Genomic DNA, 22,599 nt, shown 5'->3' with positions numbered 1-22,599 from the left:
AAGCTGCCACAGTGGAAACTGAACTACTGAGCTGGAACAAAATTGTGTAAGAAATTATTTTTCTCACGGCAGAAGTTGTTTATCAAAACGCAAATGTAGGCCAGTCAGGCAGTCTGTCAATTAACAATACTCAGCCTGCGCAGGCTTAGAACTATGTGGAACAAATACATGTGTTTTGCTGTTACAAGTTTTAGTTACATCAAAGCTGATCTGGTGAACACGTATAGCAGATTTAGAATGTAAGTCTACCAACGCTGGTCTTAACTCACATTCTGTTCTGTGATGCTTATGGTGTTTAGTGTGACTCCAAGTGTGACTTCTTATCTATAATGTGTGAAGAATATTTTTGCTAGTGGATATTTAAGGTACAATATGGGCAGACTGAGTCAGGAAAGCAGTGGCCTTACAGAGTTTTTATCTGGTTTCACAAAGTAACAGCCAAACGTAATGATGCTGCAATAGGCCTCTGTCTATCAGCAGAATACTGGTACAAGAGATCCTTGAGGCAGCACCACTGGTGAAGCTTGTGCTTATCATGACAATTTCACGATGTAATAAGAGGTGTCGGCATCTCAAAGTTTGTCCTACACAATAGCATAGCTCCTCACTAACATCACGCATCTAACAAGATTATTAAACAAAAGAGGTACAGTATTCAACTCTGTATTCTGTTTTATTTCACTTTCATAGCTTTCTCATATTTCTGTTTGCAGATTTACCTGCTTGGCATAAAACAGCAGAAAGGCACAGTTAGAGACTGTGACGATTACTTTAAGTTTTGGCACTCAGCACTCAATCTGGGTTTTAGTTTCTGTTTAAGTCACCCCTCTGGATAGAATTTCTGTTTGATGTTTGTGGAAAACAAAAGAAAATCTATCATGTTTTGTGACATGTAAAATCTTCTAGTTTCTGAAAAGGGAAAGTCTTGAAAATTACTGAGAAGGTAGCTAAAATCTATTAGGAGAAGGACTTTTAGAACGATACAATGAAGGAATCAGAAGTCTTACCTGTTTTACCATCTCATCTCTGTCACGTGGGCGGAAACTGCGAGATTCTCCATTGGCATCGAGAATGTAGGAACACCTGGAAGACAGATGAAGATTTTTGGGGAGGAAAAAGAGCAGCTTTTATTTCACAGATTAAAACCATTTAAACAATTACATTAAACACAGTGTGAGCTGTTGCTGTTATATTAGTTTACATAATCTCGTGTAACACCAGACCACTTCCTCCTTTGCTCATCCTCCCCTATCACTCACTTCTTTAACATGATTTCAGATGCTCCTTTGCTGTAAAGCCGGAAGGAACCATCAGGCAGCTTGATCACCGTGCTCATGGATTTACGCACTGAGTTGAATGTATACACCTGAGAGAGAGGGGAGATGTGTGATACATAAGAGTACAATCAAAAATAGACTTTAATATCTCTGACTTAACGCCCCGCGGGGTGTGCTGAAGGTGTACTTAAGGGTTTGAATCTTTATCAATGTAAGAAATCATGCTTGCTGCACTGTCAGCATGTCAACTCATCATAAAGTAGGGGAAATCAGCTATACCCTCATCATTTCATCACTGAAACGCGATTGTAGTTTATGTAGCTATGAATAAGTGATGATTTGAGTCATCACTGTGATCTGCCAGCACCAAGGAAAACAACAGGCTTGTTTGTCTCCCATCATTGTAGCGGAGAGAATGCTGTTGAACCCAATCGTCAACAGAGTGTTTGAAAATCCTGTAAGATTTTACAGCAGAGGTGTCAAACTCAGATTTACCAAGTCTGATACCCCTTCTCATTTAGCAAGTTTAAAGATTGCACAATGAGAATCAAATCAAGGGCCAAATGTACAGCATAGTTCAGTTCAATTCCATTTCAGTTATTCAGCAACAAATCACAATTAAGTATAATCCTTGCGACCTGCTTACATCATCAAAAGTGCAACAGAATGCAGTTCTTGCTTTGTTTTGAGGACACTGAGTGTGATTAGCTCCCACTTGATTTTGTTTATTAAAGCATATTGTGAAAATGTATAATTTAATTCTCAGACTGTTGATTCTTTCAGTTAGATGAGTTCAAATACATAGTGACCTAACCTTCTGGCAAACTTTTACTAAAATGTTCTAAAAATAAAAATTTACTGGTAAAAGTGAAATGTGCTGCATGAGTTCCTACCTTGTACAGTCGCTCCTCAGGGATCTGCTCTCTGATGGGGGCATAGTCCTGTTGTAGGTCTAATACAAATCCCAGCAGGCCACACTCTGTCTTGTTGCCCACCTGCTTTGCCAAACCCCCTTCCACATCAGGTGGCTGATGGAAAGTTAGTTGAGGTGTTTGATTGGAGAGCGAGAAATGATGGAGGGTAGAGAAAGTACAAAAATAAAAATGATATTAAAGAAAAGGAACAGGAAAAAGAAAACCCACAAGTCCAATTAATTAGTGACAACCAAGGACCGGTAAAGCATTATTAAACCAGAGAGCAACCTGCAACATAATGGCACCTCTGTCAATACATGACTCACTAAGATCTTGGAGGTGTAGGCGCTGTTGATTGCGATAGCATTGACTAACAGATTCAGTGTCCGGGGGTTGATTTGTCCAGGTTCTGGGATCACACGGTGGTGCACATCACCTGAAAACAAGAATATCACTTTAATCCCCATTGGTAATAGATTTTTTCTGTGCTGCTATTGTGCCATCAAGCTGTTAATGAGTCACCCATGACAGAAAGTTGTTTTGTCAAGACAGAACACTGCTATGCTGCTAAAGCTTTTTTCACCATTGTTTCCACTGGTGAGTTTTTGTATGTAGTACAGTTATGTGCCAATACATTACTGACGGCATTTCACAGAGGCACTGTTTTCATCATGCAGAGTGCTGCTGAGCCTGTCAGAACAGTTGTATAACGTATTCTGTGGCTCTGCAGGCGCTTTGTCAAGCCCTAGAAAATAACCCTGCCGATGTCATCACGTGACTACAAATTTATGACAGAAAGTAATTGTTACAAACTAGGACATTGTGTTTGAATGACATCGCTAGAAACTACTGAGTAAAAAGGATTCAGTATGTTTTGGAGCTTGACTCATAGCAAGAATTAAAAGTCAAAAGTTCATCTTAGCCTCTGCCAGTCACTGTTAACCAATCTTTTTGAAACACGTTTCTTAACTTTGTAAAAGTGAGAAGTCTGATTTTGAAAAAGGAACATGAAATATAAACAGCAACAAAAAGGAAGAGGTGGCTGTAACCAATTCATTGTGGATGTAGAAAGACAGTCAACAACTAGCATGTAAAGTATTAACTAACAACGACAACTATTATTGTTGTAAAAGAGTTATATAAAGCTGCGCATCATCTGCAAAACAGTCAAAAGATCTAATATTTCTGGACACACTGAGCAGGCGCATGCATAAACAACAGTTCCATCTCCTTTATACCTTGAGGCAATGTTAAAAGGGATGTCATATATTTATTGTTTCAAATCATAGGTCAACGTTTCAATTAATGAGGTCAGTTTATAGAATCTTTCAATTTATTTATTTAACTAGAACTAGACTGTCACTAATTGCAATACTGAACTACACTACAGAATATTAGAATGGATGAAAGTTTGATTCATTCTAATATGAACTAAGGGAGAGGCCAGCCACCCTTCGGAGGAAGTTCATTTTCTGCCGATTGTATCTCGTGTATATCTCCTTCTTTCAGTCACTACCCACAACTCTTCAGCATTCACAAATTTGTTCACCAATCTTCAGCATGGCATTTATGAATTATCACTTGTACTCACCGATGTAAGCCTGCACTACAGTCATGCGGTTCGTGGTGAGGGTGCCTGTCTTGTCAGAGCAGATGGCCGTAGCATTACCCATGGTCTCACATGCATCAAGGTGCCGTACAAGGTTGTTGTCTTTCATCATTTTCTATAAATGACATAGCAGTGTGTGAGGGGAGGGGAGGAGGGAGGGTGGGATGGTGTGAATGAGGATAGATAGATAGATAGATAGATAGATAGATAGATAGATAGATAGATAGATAGATAGATAGATAGATAGATAGATAGATAGGATAAGGGAGGATATGGAGAAAATGTTAAATGTAAAATTAATGTATTAATAGTATACACTACGACACCAAACCCTTTTTCTGAAACTAGATGGACACTTTCTTAAGGTTCTCAATTATATTCTTTTAGAAAACTGATTTAGACACACCTCCTCCCCATCTTACCTGCCACCAGTGTCTAGACTCCGGAGGGTCCTGTTCTAATTCCTAACACCACTGGGATTCTGTTCTGCTATCATGGGTCATCTGAGTCTAATTGCCAAATATGTTAATAGAATTCTGTATTTCAATAAATCACTTCACTTCTTACAAATGAGCTCTCTTCATTGAACTGGCACAGTGGGATTCTCATGGTCATTTCAGAGCTCTTAATCATTTATTTATTTTCTTCATAAGGATTTCTGCTCTTTCCCTGGCCCTTCCTCTGCCTGACCCTCCAGTGATAAGAGTGGGCAGGTTCAGCCTGTCATTCTCTATCCTCTTCGCTCTCCAGATAACCTCCAACATCTCCATCTATATTCAACCTTGAGGAAAAGGGGCTTGGGGCAGCGAAGAAAGGCTGGTTACAAGACTGAGTATGGTGGCCTCACACCAAAGAAGTCTCTCTTTCAATTTCTGAGGATTCAAGACTCTGCGCTAGCCTGCTCTCCTGCCTCAGGATGGCCGTTCAGCGTACCAGAGCTCCCGCTGCCTGGCCCGTCAGCCTTGTCGTTTACATGGGAACATACAGCACGGGACTGTTTGCCAGCCTGTGTCAGCCAAGCTGGGTTTTCCAAGACCATGCCTGTCATGAGTAAGACTGACGTGTGCCTTTTCTGAGTTGGCCAATCTAAAATTTGTGTTTCCTCTTCATCAGTCGGTCGATATGTCTGGGACCATGAAGTTTGTTTCTTTAATGAACATTAAGAACGTTGAGTCTTGTCTTCCTGAGCCAGCTAATAAACAAAGTGTGTTTTGTATTTCAGAAACGGTTAATAAGAAGAACATGTTTGGTGCTTCTGTACTGGCCAAATTTAAAACAGTGTTTCCTTTTGCTAAGCTAGTAGACAAGATAAGTCCATATGGTCTTACAGAGTTGATCTTTTCAGAAAGTGCTATTGTGTTTTGTCCAGCCTTTTTAAAGCCTGTTTCTGTGACTGAGCCACTCTCCCCAGAGACTGTTAAGGTTTCACAGCATGTCTCCCCAAGAACTGATTCACAGCACGACTCCCTGGAGACCATTAGTGGTTTGGCTGAGCTGGCCTCCCCAGAAACTGTTGCCCTGCTGGGGGTTTCCTCAAAGACTGCTAAGAGCGCAACTATGCTAAGCAGCCTAAAAGACTGTTCCGCTTCCTAGCTTGGTTTGTAGAGACTGCTGCTCCACCCAGGGCCACTCCAGAACCTAACCCTTCACCTTTCCCATCCCCCAGAGTGAGCGTAGCCAGGATCCCCCCTGTCCCTGCATCCGTACCCACTCCCAGGGTGAGGACAGCTGTGGTTCCTTCTACTGGTCCCTCCTTCCCAGGGAAGCTAGTGCCCAGACAGGGCTCAGCATGTCCCTACTCCTGTTCCAGTCCCCAGGATGAAGGTGGCTAAGTCTCTTTTAGCTGACTTTTTTTCCCATGACAGTCTCAGCGTGAAGCCAACGTGACCAGCTAAAGAAGTAGCAGTTCCTACATGTCCATGTGGTTAATCATTCATTAAAGCTGACAGGCGAATGTACCTTGACAGAGTAAGCCAGAGAGATTGTGACAGCGAGAGGTAAGCCTTCTGGGACAGCAACAACCAACACAGTGACTCCAATAATGAAGAACTTGACAAAGTACTGGATGTAGACTGGAGTGCACTCTGGCAACCATGAGTGACCTGCAACACACAGCAAACTGCATATTAAACCTACACAACCTCTGTTGAAAGCCTAAGAAATGTTCGACATGACAAGAAAACACTGTTGTGTTTAAAACAGTAATGAGCGATTGTGTATGTTGGGAAGCTGCATAAACACAAACCTTCAACGACAAATGTGTTGATGACAAAGAACAGCACCAAAATGATGACAGTGATGGCTGACATCACCAAACCTGTAGGGAGATTAAGGAAGAGACAGCTCATCAGAGTTGCTCAGTCAAGACTGCATTGCATTTTATGTTGGGCCTGTAGTGACACATGCCAAGAATAAAAACATGTCGTTCACATTCTTGTAGCAGTCAAGAACATCATCTTGCACACATGCCTGTCTCTAAACAGTAATACAGCATCTTTCTACCCAAGTCTTCACACTTTCACACTCAGACCTTCACACTATTCCCACAATTTGTTTTTCATACTGAGAAACCCATACATTGTTGCAACAAAAGCTCAGTAGGACATACAGCTGCAGATTCCACTTTGTGTGCTGATATTTTAGAGGACACTGAAACTATAAGGGCGTGAAATTCTGCCCGGTATAGGGATGAGTTGTGTACCTGCTTTGCCAATCTGAACAGCCAGTTTTGTGAGCTTTCCCTGCAACACACTCTTCTCTTTCTTTGGAACATTGGTCTTCTTCTTCTCTCTGTCCTCTACCTCTCCTCCTTCTGCACTCTTCAGAGGTTGCATCTCCATGGCAACTCCCCCATCCTGTTTTTTGGCTGAAAAACACACACAGCAAAAAGATTTGAAAACTGTAAATGTCTTCAGCACCTGACAATAAAACAAACTCACTCGACATGCAAACCAAATTCCAACCAAACACAAGCCTCTACCTTTGTTCTGATTGTTCTCCACTGCACCATCAGGTTGCTTTCCTGAGACAAAAGGAGGCCAAGTTAGACAGGGCCATAAAGGTCAAAGAACAAGAACACAAAAAATAATAAAACAAATAGTGCATTTTTATTGTGACAACTTGCAGAAACAGAAAACACACAGAACAATACTAAAGGGAACAGTTCATACTTCATACACTGGGTTATACAAGAGAGTGAGAGGCATTTTCAAAGGTATTATCCAAAGGTAATCCACATAATCTGATATCACCACAATGGTGTTCCTTCAACATGATGACCAATGTTGCTCTGGTAGTCACCTCACACAAATGGTTTTGGCTTCATGACATTGTTCCAATCAGTGTTTTCTCCATTACAAAAAACACAAAATAGCACTAGAAACAGAGATCATGCTTCCCTTATATAGGCTTCTCTTGACAAGCTTCCAGTAAAATATAAAATTGAATTGATTTTAAAATCATTTTCTTCACATACAAAGTCTTCAATAATAAGGTGCAGCCATATCTTAAAGACCTCATAGTACCACATTATACTAATAGAGCACTTTGCTTTCAGACTGCAGGTCTAATTACTGAAGGCACTCTTCTGTGGAACCAGCTCTTGGTTTGAAATTGGGAAACAAACAGTTGATGATTAGATTTAAAACATTCCTTTTTGATAAATCTTATAGTTACGACCGCATCAGGCAACCTTGTAGCATTCCTTAGTTACACTGTCAAAGGCTGCTGGGAGATTTCTTGTGATACACTGAGCATTTCTTCTCCACTAACTTCTTTTCAAGCCCAGATGTTAATGTCCCTACTGCTGCATATCATTATTTTTTGTCTTCTCTCTTTCCAATAGATTGTATTTTGTCCTTGTTTCTCCATGCTCTCATTTTTCTTCCCCAACCACTCATGGCTGCATCTCCATGGTTCTGCTGAAAGGGAGTATTTTCTCCCTATCATCATCTAGCCCTTACTCATAGGGGATCTTCTGATTGTTAGTGTTTCCGCTGTAATATTGTGGAGTCATCACAATATAAAGTTTTTCTGTAGTGATTTTAGGATAAAAAAGCTGTGTGTGTGTGTGTGTGTGTGTGGGGGGGGGGGGGTTGGAGGGTGACAGCTGCTCTCAAACCAGTGTGGGATAAAACCAAAAAACTTAAAATTGGTTAAAAATTCTACAGCACTTGCCATAATCTTTGACTTGTTGTCTTGTTGTTGTCTCTTGAATGTTTACTATGTACTGATGAAAAAAATAAAAGTCCACTAAGTCTTAATATTTCGTTTCCCCACTCCTGCACACCCACCACAACAACATGAGTTGCAATAACAGTTCCAGAGTAACATCATTATGATACTGCAGGATGAACATCAACACGGTGATATCAGATACAAAGTGGCATCATACGGCACTGTCACTTTCACTGTGTACACTATGAGTTCAATTCATTGGTTGAGGAAAGGAGTGGGGCGGATAACTTTATGCTCACATACCATTGGTGACTGTGCTGTAACTGGCATCTGTAGTGATGAGCAACTCAGTACTCTCCTCTGTTAAATGTGTGACAAAGGAAGGTTTTTGTGGGAAGGGGCACATGAAGGATTTGGCAAAAAGGGAAAAACAAAAAACAGCAAATCTGTATAAAAAAAACTCAAGAAGTGAATGTGGTTGTATGCACAGCTCTGCGTGCGTAATATGTATTGCATAGAATGAAACCTCAATATAGGAGACAGATTAAAGAAGAAACGTAAACAGCCCCACAGCAAAATCCCACTGCATGAGGAAAAACTAACAAGTTCTGGCATTTGTAGAAGTCTTCTGAATAATGTATTAGTTCCAGTAAACGAGTGTCTGAATGATCCAGCCCACACAGGCAGCTGCACTGAGCTGCAACACATCCCAGGATGCAACGAACACTTTGGGAACAGAACGAAAACAACAAGCTGTAAGAGTATTCTTTAATAAAATAAGTGTCATCAGACCCTTTGTTGCTGTTGCTTCAAGACGTCAACAGTAGCAGACACATTTCAATGCAGAAGTGAGAACTGCAGCAGTACTGTAGAGGCACAGAAGAGTGCACTAATAATGATATTAACCTTAAGTGCTTCTGAAAATATTTGTAGCTTCTGCTGTCTGCAGCTCTGCTCTGACTGCATGGCTCCTATGGAACAAATATGAGCACAGACTAATGCTTTGTGCACTGACCAATCAACACTCTTCCCTGAAACTCTCCAGCTGCCTCACTCTCCCCTGCTCTTTCAATAATTGATTCAATCTGCAGCCTCAACCTCTCTCTCTCAGATTAAGGGTGGGGAGGAGAGACAGTGGAGGGCAACGCCAGAGAGAGGAAAGTGAAAGAGGGCACAGGAGCGGGGTAAACAAGAGAAACAGTGAAAGAATCGGAGAATGACGGACAGGCTGATAGAAGAAAGGGAAAATGAGAAAACAAGTGGGGAAAGAGAAAGGGAAACAGGTAGTGGAGAGAGAGATGACGAGGATGTGGGCTAAATTATCTATGAGGTTAAACTGGTGTGTTTCCTGTTGAAGCTCTTATCTGAAATCATTCAGGCATTCAGCTAACCCCTTACACACACATCCCAGCACACACATGTCACAATGTGTGAGCATGGATGGATTATGAAACAATAGCCCCCTGGGCACAGACATGTAACAGCCTCCCCCCCCCCCCCCCCCCCCAATAAGAGCAAGACCTCCCTATTGAAGCAGACACAAAAGAAGATGGCTGTGTTATTTGTAGTTTCTGGTCTTTTCTTTACCATATTGTGTCTTATTTTTATGCTGGGTTTTACGTCTTTTGTGTTTGTTTTGTATGTTTGATTGTTTTGTTTCTGTTGGTGTGTGTCTCTTTGTAGTCATCTTGGCTATTCAAAATGTATAATATACATTTTGAATGTCCAAGATGGGGTGTATGTATAATATACATTTTGAATGTCCTTATAGATTTTTCACATCAGCACAGTCTCATTTAGTTACAATTTCAATGTAATTTCATTTATATAGCATCAAATCACAACAACAGTTGCCTCGAGGCTCTTTGTATTAGTGAGTTTTTTAAGCTTACCACACTGTGAATTTTCATTTTTTGTTTTGTTTTGTTTTCTTTTTCTTTTTTTAAAATTTCAGTTAAATAATGTTGTAATATGTGTGTCAGATGCTAACCAAAAGATAGTAAAGAAAGGGCGACTAAACCAAAGGTCACAGAGGTGATAAAAGAGAGAGCTTTATCTGCTTCATCTTTTTACATCCTCTACTGGTTTGAATATATCAACAACAATACTGCACGTATTAATAATAAAGATGAAAATATTTAAACCTATCATAAAAGTGAAACGCATCTTCAACAAAATTATCTTAATTATTCTCATTTATTGTCTCCACTGGGTCACTTACCTTTCTTCTCTTTCCCATCTTCCTCCACATCTCCAGCTCCCAGGAGAGTGAAGATGATGCCTGTCTGTGAGTTGACACCAACAGCTGTCACCAGCATCCTCCCCGAGCCCTCCATCACATGGGTACCTTTAATAGTTTAGATGAGTGCTACATGTAAAGTGTTGGTCTCAATAGTTACAGTAAAAAAAGACAACCTGGAGGAAAAAAAAATTAGTTAAGGCTAAACCCTAACCCTCAGGAGCAGGGTCACAAAAATACTGACTTGTCTTTCATTGACTTGAATTGATGGCAAAAAGCTTACAAGACTTGACTTGGTGACCCATAGTATTTATAAATTGAATATGTTTGTATAGTTTTACAATCTGTTACTTTACCAGACAGTTATGAATAATAAATAACATCACGAGGATGTGCTTTATCTTCATAGGTGCATGCACACTTGTAGTTGCAACTGCTGGCGCAAGAGCAACATGAAAAAAACTCAGACTGCACAAGCCAACTAAAAATTAGCCACTGGATGTTTCATTCTGTTTAAAAGCTACAGCTTGTTTCCGCCTGATGTTTGGCGTCAGGCCGACAGGTACTTTACCAGAGCTTTTTCATTGGTTGCTGGAAAAAAAGTAGTGACACAGACAAACAACAAGAGCAGTCAGAGAACGCAACTCCCCCCAAAGGGCAAGTGCTATACTAAAACTTTGATGATGTTTTTATTACAACATGTTGATGAGGGCCTGCTTTTATAACATGCTGATGTCTGACCTTTGACCTATGAACTTGAAGCATTACATACTATAATTGTGTATTGTATTACCTTTACCCATATGGTTGGAGCAGAAGTGGCTGAAATCTTTGGCTTCTATAAGCTGTAAAACTTAAGATTTAAGATATATTCATGCAGTGTGTAATTTTCCAAAAGTTTATGGTGTCATTGTGATGTCACAGGGTGTTGTACTGAAGAAAGAAAAAGTGTGTTGCATTGTTCTCTCCATAATATACTGGTTTTGACATTTGGTGTTGGTGTTGACTTGACCCAATTTTCACCAAAATTAAATCAGCTCGAGCTGATATTGGTATCTACCGACACACAAACTGTTAATTAGAATGTTGATATCTTAATAACTGTGGACTCTAGACTGCTAACAAACAGACAGACAGACAGACAGACAAAAAAACGAACAGAATGATCTCTCTGATCTCTCTTTTTGGTGGGAGAATTAAATATAATAAACAGTGAGTTAAGGGGCATTAAATCCCCAGTACATTTAAGTACGTTATGTACTTAAAAATACCTGGGGGGAAAAAACACTTGCCACTTTTTGAGCAAAAAAACAACAAACCTGAGAGCAGCATGGGGTCCTTATCCACAGATTTGCGTACATGGTCAGACTCTCCGGTAAGAGAGCTCTCATCTATCTTCAGATCATTTCCTTGGACCAAGATACCATCAGCTGGCAGTAGGTCACCTGAACATAGACATACACATATCAGTGTTTTACTCAGCTTGCTTGCATTATATATCCTCACTATTACTGCACAGCACCAATTAAATTCACTTGACTTTAACTGCTTTTTATGCCATTTCCCTCTCTCGCTGTCTCTTTTTTTCTCACTGCAGATAGTATCCCCATCAATGCATGCATGCAAATGGCGTGACATAAATTCTACAACAAACACATGAAGGAACAATAAATGTATGGAATGGATGGTGTTCTTGATTATTTTTGTGTGTCTGCTCGTTTCAGTGGTCACTGTGGCTGGTAGCTTGACTAATGAAAAATGCCTTACCTAAAAGAAAAAAGCTTTTAAACTCTTTACTCTGTGGCAAGAAGTATAATCATTTAAAAAATAATTACTTTCTATCAATGAGAAGAGTGTCCAAAATTTGAGTGTACACGTGTGCATTCACTGTTAAGGTATTGATTGCCATCTCCCCCTGGTTCTTTACCTGACATGCAAACCCATATTATAAATGAGTGGGGAAATGTCAGTGATATTTTTATGTTTTAGCATGACATAAATGATTAGCATCATCTAAAGGACATTTGTGATTCATAACTGAAATCAGTGTTATTCAATCATCCACAATCCAGGGTTGATTCTCTTTCCTTCTATGACCTTCACATTTTCTTTTAGACACTGCTGATTTGGAAAAAAACAACATCCCTCTTAGTTCCCACTCATTTTACAGGCTGTCATTCTGGATGCTTGAAGCTTTGCCTTGATTCCTCACTTCCAGTACCAGCATCAACAGAGAGTATCAATAGCTAATGGTATCTTTGGTCCCAGTCATAGAGACTTAGAGACTTAGAGACTTGTTTGGTGATTACCTGGCAAACAATGATCATTAGGGTAAAGTATTCCCCGCAAGTGGTTTCTGAAGGTTCCTTGCTGTCTCTATGATTTTAGCTGAACCACAGTCATGCAGGCCTACAGAATGATCAGTGGCTCCAAGCCATGAAAAGTGTGTTTCTGGGTGGTTGGTGGTTGTTTGCTGACACTAGGTAAATTGGTCACAAAAGGGTATATGGTGATTCACCATGGTCTCCTGGTGACCAAATTACATGGAGGTTAATGGTGTAGAAGCTTCTTTGTGACCAATTTGACCTAGCAATACAAGCAACTTCCAGCAACCAGCTGGTCGGAAAGGCACATTTTTCCCTAGTGATCAGAATTTGCCAGGACTGTCTCTAGGCATGTGTGACTGAGGCCTTACCTAAAAAAACCCTAAACATATCTAAGTGCAAATGCTGGTTAGCTAACCTGTTGAATTATTGTTATTATTGAACAAGCTAGCACAAGCATATGTATGACGTCAAATAGTATTGATTTTAGCCATAAGGAAATCATATAATGACCTAAAGTGAAAATGTTGCCTAGCATTGGTTAATATTAAGTTAACACCATCTTATACAATATCTATCATATCTTAGTTGTTGTACAAGATACATAACACACAGTACATAAAACAGAGCCTCGTGCATGTCTCATCACTGTTTTGGATGACAGTAGCAGACACATGAATTCAACACAGGCAATAGTGTTGATGTGGTTCATTTATTGCTATGGGTGTCAATAATTGCAATGGTTTTCTGAGGTTACACAGAGCTCCCCTAACAGCATACATTACATCTGTGTTTTACTAAACTGAGGTAGGTTTTGTGAAATTTGTACATCAGCTTTCATTCTTTATCAGATATGTTTGTGATTGACTCTTATGATTAAGTTTTATTTGATCTGCAGTGTCCTTAGATCTTCTAAATTAATCAAAATACTTACAAAAATGAAACTGAACAAATCATTTAATTTGTTGGTATGTTGTTGGGTTTTTTGTATGGGAAGATCTTATAATGGATTCCTTACCATATTTGACCTGAGCCATGTCCCCCACCACCATGTCAGCCACAGGGATCTGGATGACGTTTCCTTTTCGCACAACAGTGAACTTCTGCTCTTGCTCAATTCGACTCTGTAGACCCCGGAACTGCTTCTCTTTGGACCAGTCGTTAAACGCTGTCACCAAGACAACACACACAACAGAAAGCAGGATGGCAGCGCCCTCAATCCAGCCAGCATCTGCCTCGCCTTCATCCTCTGCACCCGCCGACACATTCCCGCATGCTGAAGATGGAGCAATTGTTTAGAGTCAGATATTTTTTGAACATGCCTCAGAAAATCAATAGCTGTTTTCCCAAAAAATATCTAATTTCAAACGGGGAGGAAAATAACAGGGAAAAATATAATAAAATGGTCCACAAGAAAAACTCATATTAGGTAAATATCAAAACCTCATCATTGTTTCTGGTGAGTCACAGAGAGCAAAACAATATGGCTTAAGCTTAGAAGTGCAGAGGCTACTTTTGACTGTTATTTTCAGCATCATCTAATGACTACACATGGTCATTGCTCTTTTTAATTTGCATGTGTGTCTGGTTTAACACAGCGCCACAGTGTCCCATATCTGCATCCTCTGATGAGACCACTTCCTCTCTATCATGACTCTTCATTGTCACTGAATGGCTCACCAATCAAACAGACCCAATTTGGTGAGCCATTTCACTTTCTGTCTCTTCAGCTTTTGTCTATTGTGTGCTTGTATTTTTCTTCCTTATATAAAAAGATTCTTATTTTTTTCACTCCTCTCTGATTTCACCAAACAACAGGAAAATCAACAGCAACAAAGTATAATATTTTGCTAAACAGAACATCTAGAGGCAACATTTGAGAATGTTTTGCTGGAAGTACTTGTACATCTAAATGAGATAATAAAACAGCATGCGAATTTGTCACAAGAATAACTTAAATCATCCTGGTCTGATCCTGAGTAAAATGGGTCTACTGGAATGGGTCTCTGTATACATAGACAATTTGATGTTTAAAAGTCTCAATGCTGATGCCATTTTGGGCGTCAGCATCTTGGTCTTAGTTGGCATTAGTTGGCTAAAAAAGTAAATATGATAATAAATGAGCAGTTACCTTTGGGTAAAAAGAAAATCAGGACTAAAAAAAAATGTACTCGCTCTTGCACCAGGCTCTAAATTATGTTTATTTCTTCTCTAAAGTCTGGTATTATAGGTAGCATAGGACTCTATAGGGACTGACTCACTATTAGATCCACCATTCAAAGAATTTCTCTAGCTTATACAGCAATTTTCAATAAGCTGTAGCTGACATCACTGAACAGCTGGCTGACTTTAGTGCTTTTATAAACACTTAATCTAATGCTTTCTTACTTATGTGAGGCCAAAAAATAAATTAGTTAGTGGTGATTGTTACTGTATTTAGCATTTTGCTTTTTTGTAATTTTTGAAAGTCTAGATTAAGTTTAACAGAAATAAAACACGTTCAAGTTACTGCTGCATTATAATATTTGCTAACGCTAATAAAATTTGAAAACAGATAAAACTAAAAATAAATAACTTTGCATTTGTCTCAGTCCTAGCAGTCCTAGTCCTAGCAATTCTTCTTAGCTTTGCTTTAATATACTTTATATATTGGTTTCATAATTTGATTTGACCAAGTCTTCTCAACTCAAGTTCCACTTCCTTTTTTCCAACAGCATTTAGTTTTTCACTAGCAGATTGGATTTGGATGAATTTAGCTCTTCTTTATTAACTTTTGACTTCTCTTTTTCAATTGCCATCAACATGTAAATGCAAGCTGGACCACAGTGCTGAGCAAAATGGCTTGCTACAACCCTCCCCCTTTGTATTCTTTTCCAGTGTTTGTGTGTTTTCTTCATATAACCTTAACTTCTCCTCCGTCTTGTTCCTCCTCTCTTATCCTACTGTATGTATACTGACAATGTCTTACTTTTACTTCTCTCTATCTCGTTTTCATTTTTCACGTCCACCTTTTTCACTCTTGCTGACAGACCTTTTGTCACACCCTCCCAAACCAGCAACCACACCCTTTGTCCACATCCTCACATTCAGTTTCTTTTCCAGGAGGCTGGTAGAAGGAGAGGCCAAGGGAGATGATGGCAGCGGCCTCCAAAATGATAAGTGTGACATCCTGTAAGGCCTCCCACACAAGTTCCAGGAACGTCTTGGCCTTTTTGGGGGGAATGAAGTTTTGGCCGAAGGTTTGGCACCGACGTTCCAGGTCTGCCGGCTCCCCACTGAGACCTGATAAAGGAGGATGAGGCACGATAGGCAAGACTGAGACAGAAAATACAATTTCGTAACATAAATGCTTTAAGATTTACATAGCCAAGTGAAAAAACAAAACACATTTGCATGCACAGATGTGCAAGTTTCATTCCTAAGTGAAGATATATGTGGAGATAAACCAACAGTGTACATAGGGACAGTAAGACACTTGGAATGCGACATACATGCACAAAGCATCACCCACACTAAATTTAACAAAAGCCCTTTGCCCAGTAAAATAATCTCAAAGTCTTTAAAAAATGTAGCTAAACATGGCTCTATATTTCGTTTAAGGATTTTGTGGACAAGAGACTAGGCGTTGAGTCTTGTTGTACTCTCTCTGGGAATTTTAATGGGTGATAGGGGTTGTCACCTGAGTCCACCTGAAATGAGGAGGACTGTTGTTGTCAAAAGTCTATCTACACTCATCATGTGCATGGATATCATGGTTAATTTGGGTGTTTAATGACTTCTTTGAACTGTTCCTTTTCCAGGGTGGAATGATTGTACACCACTTGTCATTATGACTTTAAATAAGTTTGAATTTATTTGGGATTTTCTCCAATATAGACAGAGTCAAAAGCACACATACAGACTTAAATATATGCATACACTTAAATCTTTTAAGACGTGCTGCTCAGTGTTCTACAATTTCTTTTAACTAGACAAGGCAATGACCTATTAACATGATCATGTTTAACTGTAACTGTAACTATCATCCAGCACAAAAAGGATATGTTTGAAATAACTAATCAATATTCAGGGAGAAGGGAGAAGTCAGTGAACTCAGTAAAGATTTACACAGATTAGGAAGGTCTTTGACAACGTCTGAAAGAAGAAACAGATGAGATCTGGCACTATATTAATTGACTTAAATTGAATTGAACAGAACTGAATTGAGATACATTTACTTACAATGTAAAGAACCCAAGAACCATCAAGGCTCAAGCTTGCTATGAACTAGTAAACTAGTAACTACTGAAACATCTCTGACTGTCAGCAGTAAAGTGAATTTTGCACCGCTATGGACTGAGAGGGTTCCAACCAAGAAAAACCGGCACCTTCAAGCTCAACTGAAATTTGCAGTTGCCTTCTGGAGAAAAACAATTGAGCTACTTGGCCACAAGGATGAAATGCATGTTTAGAGGAGTAAAGGTGAGGCTTTCAGACCTAAGCACAATACACGGTAGTGGTAGCCTCATGTTCTGAGGTTGTTAATAAATTAGATGGAATAATGGAGAACTACCTTCAAATTTTTCAACATTGCTTCAGATTAACAGTTAAATGGTTGAAATATGGACACAATCGGGTGGACCGACACAACAATGATCACAAACACATTGGTTTTTGAATGGATAACATTAAGCTAAGAATAATTAAGAACAATAAGCTAAGAATTGGCCTTCCTGAAACTACAACCTCAAACCTATAGAACGTTTGTGGATTATGCTGAAAAGCCAGATTCAGGAAATACAGCAAATTTAAATAAACCTGAAGAGATTGATCAACTATCCAAGAATTGTCTGTGAAGGTTCTCAGTCATCCAGGTCATCGTAGTCAAAGGAGCTTGCAAAGAAAAGCGTCTGGACTTCTTTAAGTTGCTTGAAGACGTTTCACCTCTCATCCGAGAAGCTTCTTCAGTTCTAAGGTCAAATGGTGGAGAGTCCCAGATATAAACCTAGTGGGAGTGAGGGCAGCACGGTGGCACGGTGGTTAGCACTGTTGCCTCACAGCAAGAAGGTCCTGAGTTCAATTCCACCATCAGGCCGGGGTCTTTCTGTGTGGAGTTTGCATGTTCTCCCCGTGTTTGCGTGGGTTCTCTCCGGGTACTCCGGCTTCCTCCCACGTCCAAAGACATGCAGCTTGTGGGGATAGGTTAATTGGATAATACAAATTGCCACTAGGTGTGAATGTGCGAGTGAATGTGAGTGTGAATGGTTGTCTGTCTTTGTGTGTTGGCCCTGCGACAGACTGGCGACCTGTCCAGGGTGTACCCTGCCTCTCGCCCTATGACAGCTGGGATAGGCTCCTGCGACCCTGAAAAGGATAAGCGGAAGCGAATGGATGGATGGGAGTAACCCCCCACAGAGGGACAAAAGGACCCCCTGATGATCCTCTAATCGCCTGAGCCAAGGTGTGAAACTGGGCGTGGGTCCCAATCAGCCAGAGTTTCGGGTGTGTTCATTGTGAAACCTGGCCCCACCTTATCATGCGAATTCCTGAGGTCAGATGGCCCAGGATGTGAGTGGGCGTTAAGGCGTCTGGGAAGGGATCTCAAAACTGGATTATAGATGGCAGAGAGTTGGTGTCGTAAACCCCCGCCTCTGTTCAAAGATGGTCGCTCACAGTGGACATAGATGGCTTCTTTCACTCCTCTTTCAAACCATCTGTCCTCTCTGTCCAAAATGTGAACATTGGCATCCTCGAAAGAGTGTCCTTTATCCTTAAGATGCAGATGGACTGCTGAGTCTTGTCCTGTGGAGGTGGCTCTTCTGTGTTGTGCCATGCGCTTGTGAAGTGGCTGTTTGGTCTCTCCAATGTAGAGGTCTGAGCATTCCTCGCTGCACTGTACAGCATACACCACATTGTTAAGTTTGTGTTTTGGCGTTTTGTCTTTCGGGTGAACCAGCAGACAAAGCAGAGTTGTTCCTAAGAGCCTGCGCCTTGGATCCACTGTCAGGGGATACAGAGCAGACTTGATTCTACAGAGAGCACAAAATCACCTTTTAAGTGAAAGGATAAGACAGGTCCATTTCACCATAGATGCCCTCCAGATCAAGATCAGCCAGACCCTGCAGGAACTGGAAATCCTTCTACCCTCTCCAATCTTAGAAGAGGTTTACAAGTTTGTGGACAAGGCTCAGCGGGCCCAACACTCTAAAGGAAAAGAAAGACAACGCAGGAAATTTCACACCTTGCTTTCAAAAACATTCACTCCTCATCCTGAACCTACACAACCCAGAGAAGAAAACACACCTGATGCCAGTCAGGAGAAATGGGTTAAGAACTTTTCAGACAGGATTCTCACTGAACCTGAAAAGAGAGTATTAGCCAGAGGACTCAATTTTGCCATTTCTCCACAACAGTTGCCCATAGTGGACCTCATCACAGCCACAGAATCTGCCATACGGATTAATAAATTATCACAGACAGAAGCAGAGCAAATCAGGATGAAAGTCTCAGCCACGCTCTCCAGTGCCAAAGTCCCTCCATCCAACCTCACAATACAGGAAAAGAAGGCCGTCGCTTCCCTGAGCAAAGACCACAACATCACTGTTTTACCAGCTGATAAGGGAAGATGCACCGTGGTCCTAAACACTACAGATTACCATACAAAGATCACTACTCTCCTCAGTGACAACAATACCTACGAAGCCCTAAAGCGAGACCCCACAAGCAGCTACAAAAAGAAAGTTATAGCTTGCCTTCAAGACTTTGAAAAGGACAAAATTATTGACCGCTTTACATATCACCGCCTTTACCCAGGGGATGCCATACCCTGCATCTATGGACTTCCCAAGACCCACAAGGAAGCTGTCCCACTCAGACCCATAGTCAGTAGCATAAACTCAGCCACTTACAACATTGCTAAACACCTTGCTACCATCCTTGCGCCTCTCGTGGGGAACACCCCACACCACATCAAGAACTCCACCGACTTCACCGACAAGGTCCAGAAACTTACCCTGGATCCAGATGAAACCATGGTGTCCTTTGATGTAGTCTCTCTTTTCACTTGCATACCCACCACGGAGGCCGTGGAGACTGTCAGAAAACGACTACAAGAAGACAGCTTCTTGGAGGACAGGACCAACTTCACACCCGATCAGATCTGCACACTGTTAGACCTCTGCCTCACCACTACATATTTCAAGTACAACGAAGGCTTTTACAGACAAAAACATGGCTGTGCCATGGGCTCCCCCGTGTCACCTATTGTAGCCAACCTTTACATGGAGGAAGTGGAAAGGAAGGCTCTTGACTCTTTCAAAGGAAGAGTACCCAGCCACTGGTACAGATATGTGGACGACACCTGGGTCAAAATCAAGACACAAGAAGTGGAATCCTTCACTGCGCACATTAACGCTGTGGATAAAAACATCAGGTTCACCAGGGAAGACACAACGGACAACTGTTTGCCTTTCCTGGACTGCGCCGTGCACATTGAAGAGAACGGCAAACTCAACATCGAAGTTTACCGGAAGCCCACACACACGGACCAGTACCTCCTCTTTGACTCCCATCACCCTTTGGAACACAAACTTGGAGTAATTAGGACCCTACACCACCGGGCAGAACGTGTTCCCTCTAAGCCTGAAGGTAAAAAGAAGGAACACACACATGTAAAGGAAGCATTCAAAACGTGCGGCTATCCTAAATGGGCGTTCTTAAAGTCAGCAAAGAGGCACAGAAAAGAAGACCAGACACCAGCGAGGGAGGATAAGAAGAACAGACGCAACAACATTGTCATCCCCTATGTAGCCGGTGTATCAGAGAAACTCAGGAGAGTTTTCTCCAAGCATGACATCCCAGTGTATTTCAGACCCAGCAACACGCTCAGACAGAAACTGGTTCACCCGAAAGACAAAACGCCAAAACACAAACTTAACAATGTGGTGTATGCTGTACAGTGCAGCGAGGAATGCTCAGACCTCTACATTGGAGAGACCAAACAGCCACTTCACAAGCGCATGGCACAACACAGAAGAGCCACCTCCACAGGACAAGACTCAGCAGTCCATCTGCATCTTAAGGATAAAGGACACTCTTTCGAGGATGCCAATGTTCACATTTTGGACAGAGAGGACAGATGGTTTGAAAGAGGAGTGAAAGAAGCCATCTATGTCCACTGTGAGCGACCATCTTTGAACAGAGGCGGGGGTTTACGACACCAACTCTCTGCCATCTATAATCCAGTTTTGAGATCCCTTCCCAGACGCCTTAACGCCCACTCACATCCTGGGCCATCTGACCTCAGGAATTCGCATGATAAGGTGGGGCCAGGTTTCACAATGAACACACCCGAAACTCTGGCTGATTGGGACCCACGCCCAGTTTCACACCTTGGCTCAGGCGATTAGAGGATCATCAGGGGGTCCTTTTGTCCCTCTGTGGGGGGTTACTCCCACTAGGTTTATATCTGGGACTCTCCACCATTTGACCTTAGAACTGAAGAAGCTTCTCGGATGAGAGGTGAAACGTCTTCAAGCAACGTAAAGAAGTCCAGACGCTTTTCTTTGCAAGCTCCTTTGACTATCCAAGAATTGTGCCAGCAGCTTGTTGATGGCTACCAAAAGTGTTAAGGTTCAACTTGCTTAGAGATATTTAAACAAATATTAATGGGAGCTCTATGTATTTTTGATCCTGTGTGAATTAGAGAAAATCCTAATTAAATTTACATTTAAAATTGTGCAGCCAGTTCTTTAAAAAGTAATTAAAGCTGTATGCTGTACAGCCATTCCACCCTGTAATCAAAGGCTCAAATTTACCATGACATTTATGCCCATGATGAGTGTACGCAAACTACTGACTACAACCATCCATCTATGAAGGTAATACATCTCCATACTCACCCTCCTCTCCCCTCCCTAAATGATTCCGTTTCCATAGTGACTAGGACATCAGGACCAGGGCTTCCTGTCTCTAAGAGGTTTCTGCCCAGCAACAGGTGATGTCATTTCTCCTGCATGGTAGGTTTGAAACAGAATCATTTTTTTCTTTTGTGATTGGCCGCGGGGGATAGGAAATGGCAATTTGTATGCTACTGTGGTTGGCTGAGCTCAATGACTTGTGTGCGTGCATGCATGTGTGTGTTTTTAGACATCCTGCTCCAGCGTGCTTGCAGGAGAGAGAGAGAGAGAGAGAGAGAGAGACAGAAAACAGGTGACCTTATGCTGAGTAATTGTATCCTCCTTTTATTAGTCCCACCTCTTCATTCTATTCCATAGACTCTCTACTCCTCCTCCTCTCTCTTTCTCCCTCACTCAATCTCCCCTTGATGTGTCCTTGACAATGCGGCAAGCTGTTCTAGCTTTTCCTCCTCAACCACATCACACACACACACACACACACACACACACACACACACACACACACACACACAGTTTATCTTATGCCCTCTTTCTCATCATTTCTTCTCCCATTCCATGTCTTCAGTCTTGGTATAATGGTCACACACTGCAGTGTTCTAGTATCCATACACTGTGCGTAAGTGAGAGAGAGAGAGAGTGCTTCCATGCTGATCGGTGGATCATGTTACAGATGATGTTCAGCATTAACTGCATCATAATGTATACTTGTGTGGTGTGTTTTCCCTGGTGTGTCTGTTCAACACTGTATATACCCATAGTCTCCAATCTGATCTGTCAATACACATTCCAGCTCTATGTTCGCCGTGATTGTAATCATAGAGAGCATAAGAAGCAGCTTTTGTTGGTGTGTCAGATCTGGAGCAGAAAATATTTCATGGAAATTATCAGCCACAAGTTTTTAAGCAGATCATTACAAGGTGGGGATAGGAGCATCTTTCTTCATGTGTGTTTGCACTCTGGCTACTTTGAGATGACACCATATGTGATTTGTGAAAGCGAGCACAGTGCAAGAGAAGATGGTCAAAGTGTGTGGAGATCACCATTTGTGTGTGTGTGTTTGTGTGTTGTTTGCCAACTGTGCTTTGTAGGGACATCTGCAGATACATGACACCGTGTCAGAGAGGGAGAGAGTGACCGTGTGTGTATTTATGTGTGTGTTTTTG

The 22,599-nt window shown here is 41.2% G+C and overlaps 1 protein-coding gene across 4 annotated transcripts in view; it reads right to left on the bottom strand.

Annotated features, from left to right (window-relative positions):
- The window catches only part of atp2b3b (ATPase plasma membrane Ca2+ transporting 3b), a 105,951-nt gene that overhangs the window by 61,695 nt on the left and 21,657 nt on the right, over nucleotides 1-22,599 (bottom strand). For 2 of the 4 annotated variants that reach the window (XM_085259071.1, XM_085259073.1), the window contains exons 3-16: nucleotides 15,624-15,821; nucleotides 13,558-13,815; nucleotides 11,535-11,660; nucleotides 10,198-10,323; nucleotides 8,280-8,336; nucleotides 6,781-6,822; nucleotides 6,502-6,666; nucleotides 6,046-6,117; nucleotides 5,760-5,902; nucleotides 3,783-3,915; nucleotides 2,518-2,627; nucleotides 2,171-2,305; nucleotides 1,260-1,366; nucleotides 1,008-1,083 (exon numbers count right to left, since the gene is read on the bottom strand). In XM_085259071.1, the coding sequence (XP_085115197.1) occupies nucleotides 1,008-1,083; nucleotides 1,260-1,366; nucleotides 2,171-2,305; nucleotides 2,518-2,627; nucleotides 3,783-3,915; nucleotides 5,760-5,902; nucleotides 6,046-6,117; nucleotides 6,502-6,666; nucleotides 6,781-6,822; nucleotides 8,280-8,336; nucleotides 10,198-10,323; nucleotides 11,535-11,660; nucleotides 13,558-13,815; nucleotides 15,624-15,821 (1,748 nt within the window). The remainder of the gene's footprint in view (nucleotides 1-1,007; nucleotides 1,084-1,259; nucleotides 1,367-2,170; nucleotides 2,306-2,517; nucleotides 2,628-3,782; nucleotides 3,916-5,759; nucleotides 5,903-6,045; nucleotides 6,118-6,501; nucleotides 6,667-6,780; nucleotides 6,823-8,279; nucleotides 8,337-10,197; nucleotides 10,324-11,534; nucleotides 11,661-13,557; nucleotides 13,816-15,623; nucleotides 15,822-22,599) is intronic. The other 2 variants (XM_085259072.1, XM_085259074.1) reach the window with 1 other exon arrangement.

This window comes from Mchenga conophoros, linkage group LG20, assembly GCF_057382185.1.
Source record: "Mchenga conophoros isolate Kocher_MC1m ecotype Shallow Benthic linkage group LG20, M_conophoros_male_GT1.1, whole genome shotgun sequence".
Classification (NCBI taxonomy): Eukaryota; Metazoa; Chordata; class Actinopteri; order Cichliformes; family Cichlidae; genus Mchenga; species Mchenga conophoros.
The sequence above is the reverse complement of the archived record's forward strand: the minus strand, read 5'-3'. Positions and strand labels throughout refer to the sequence as shown.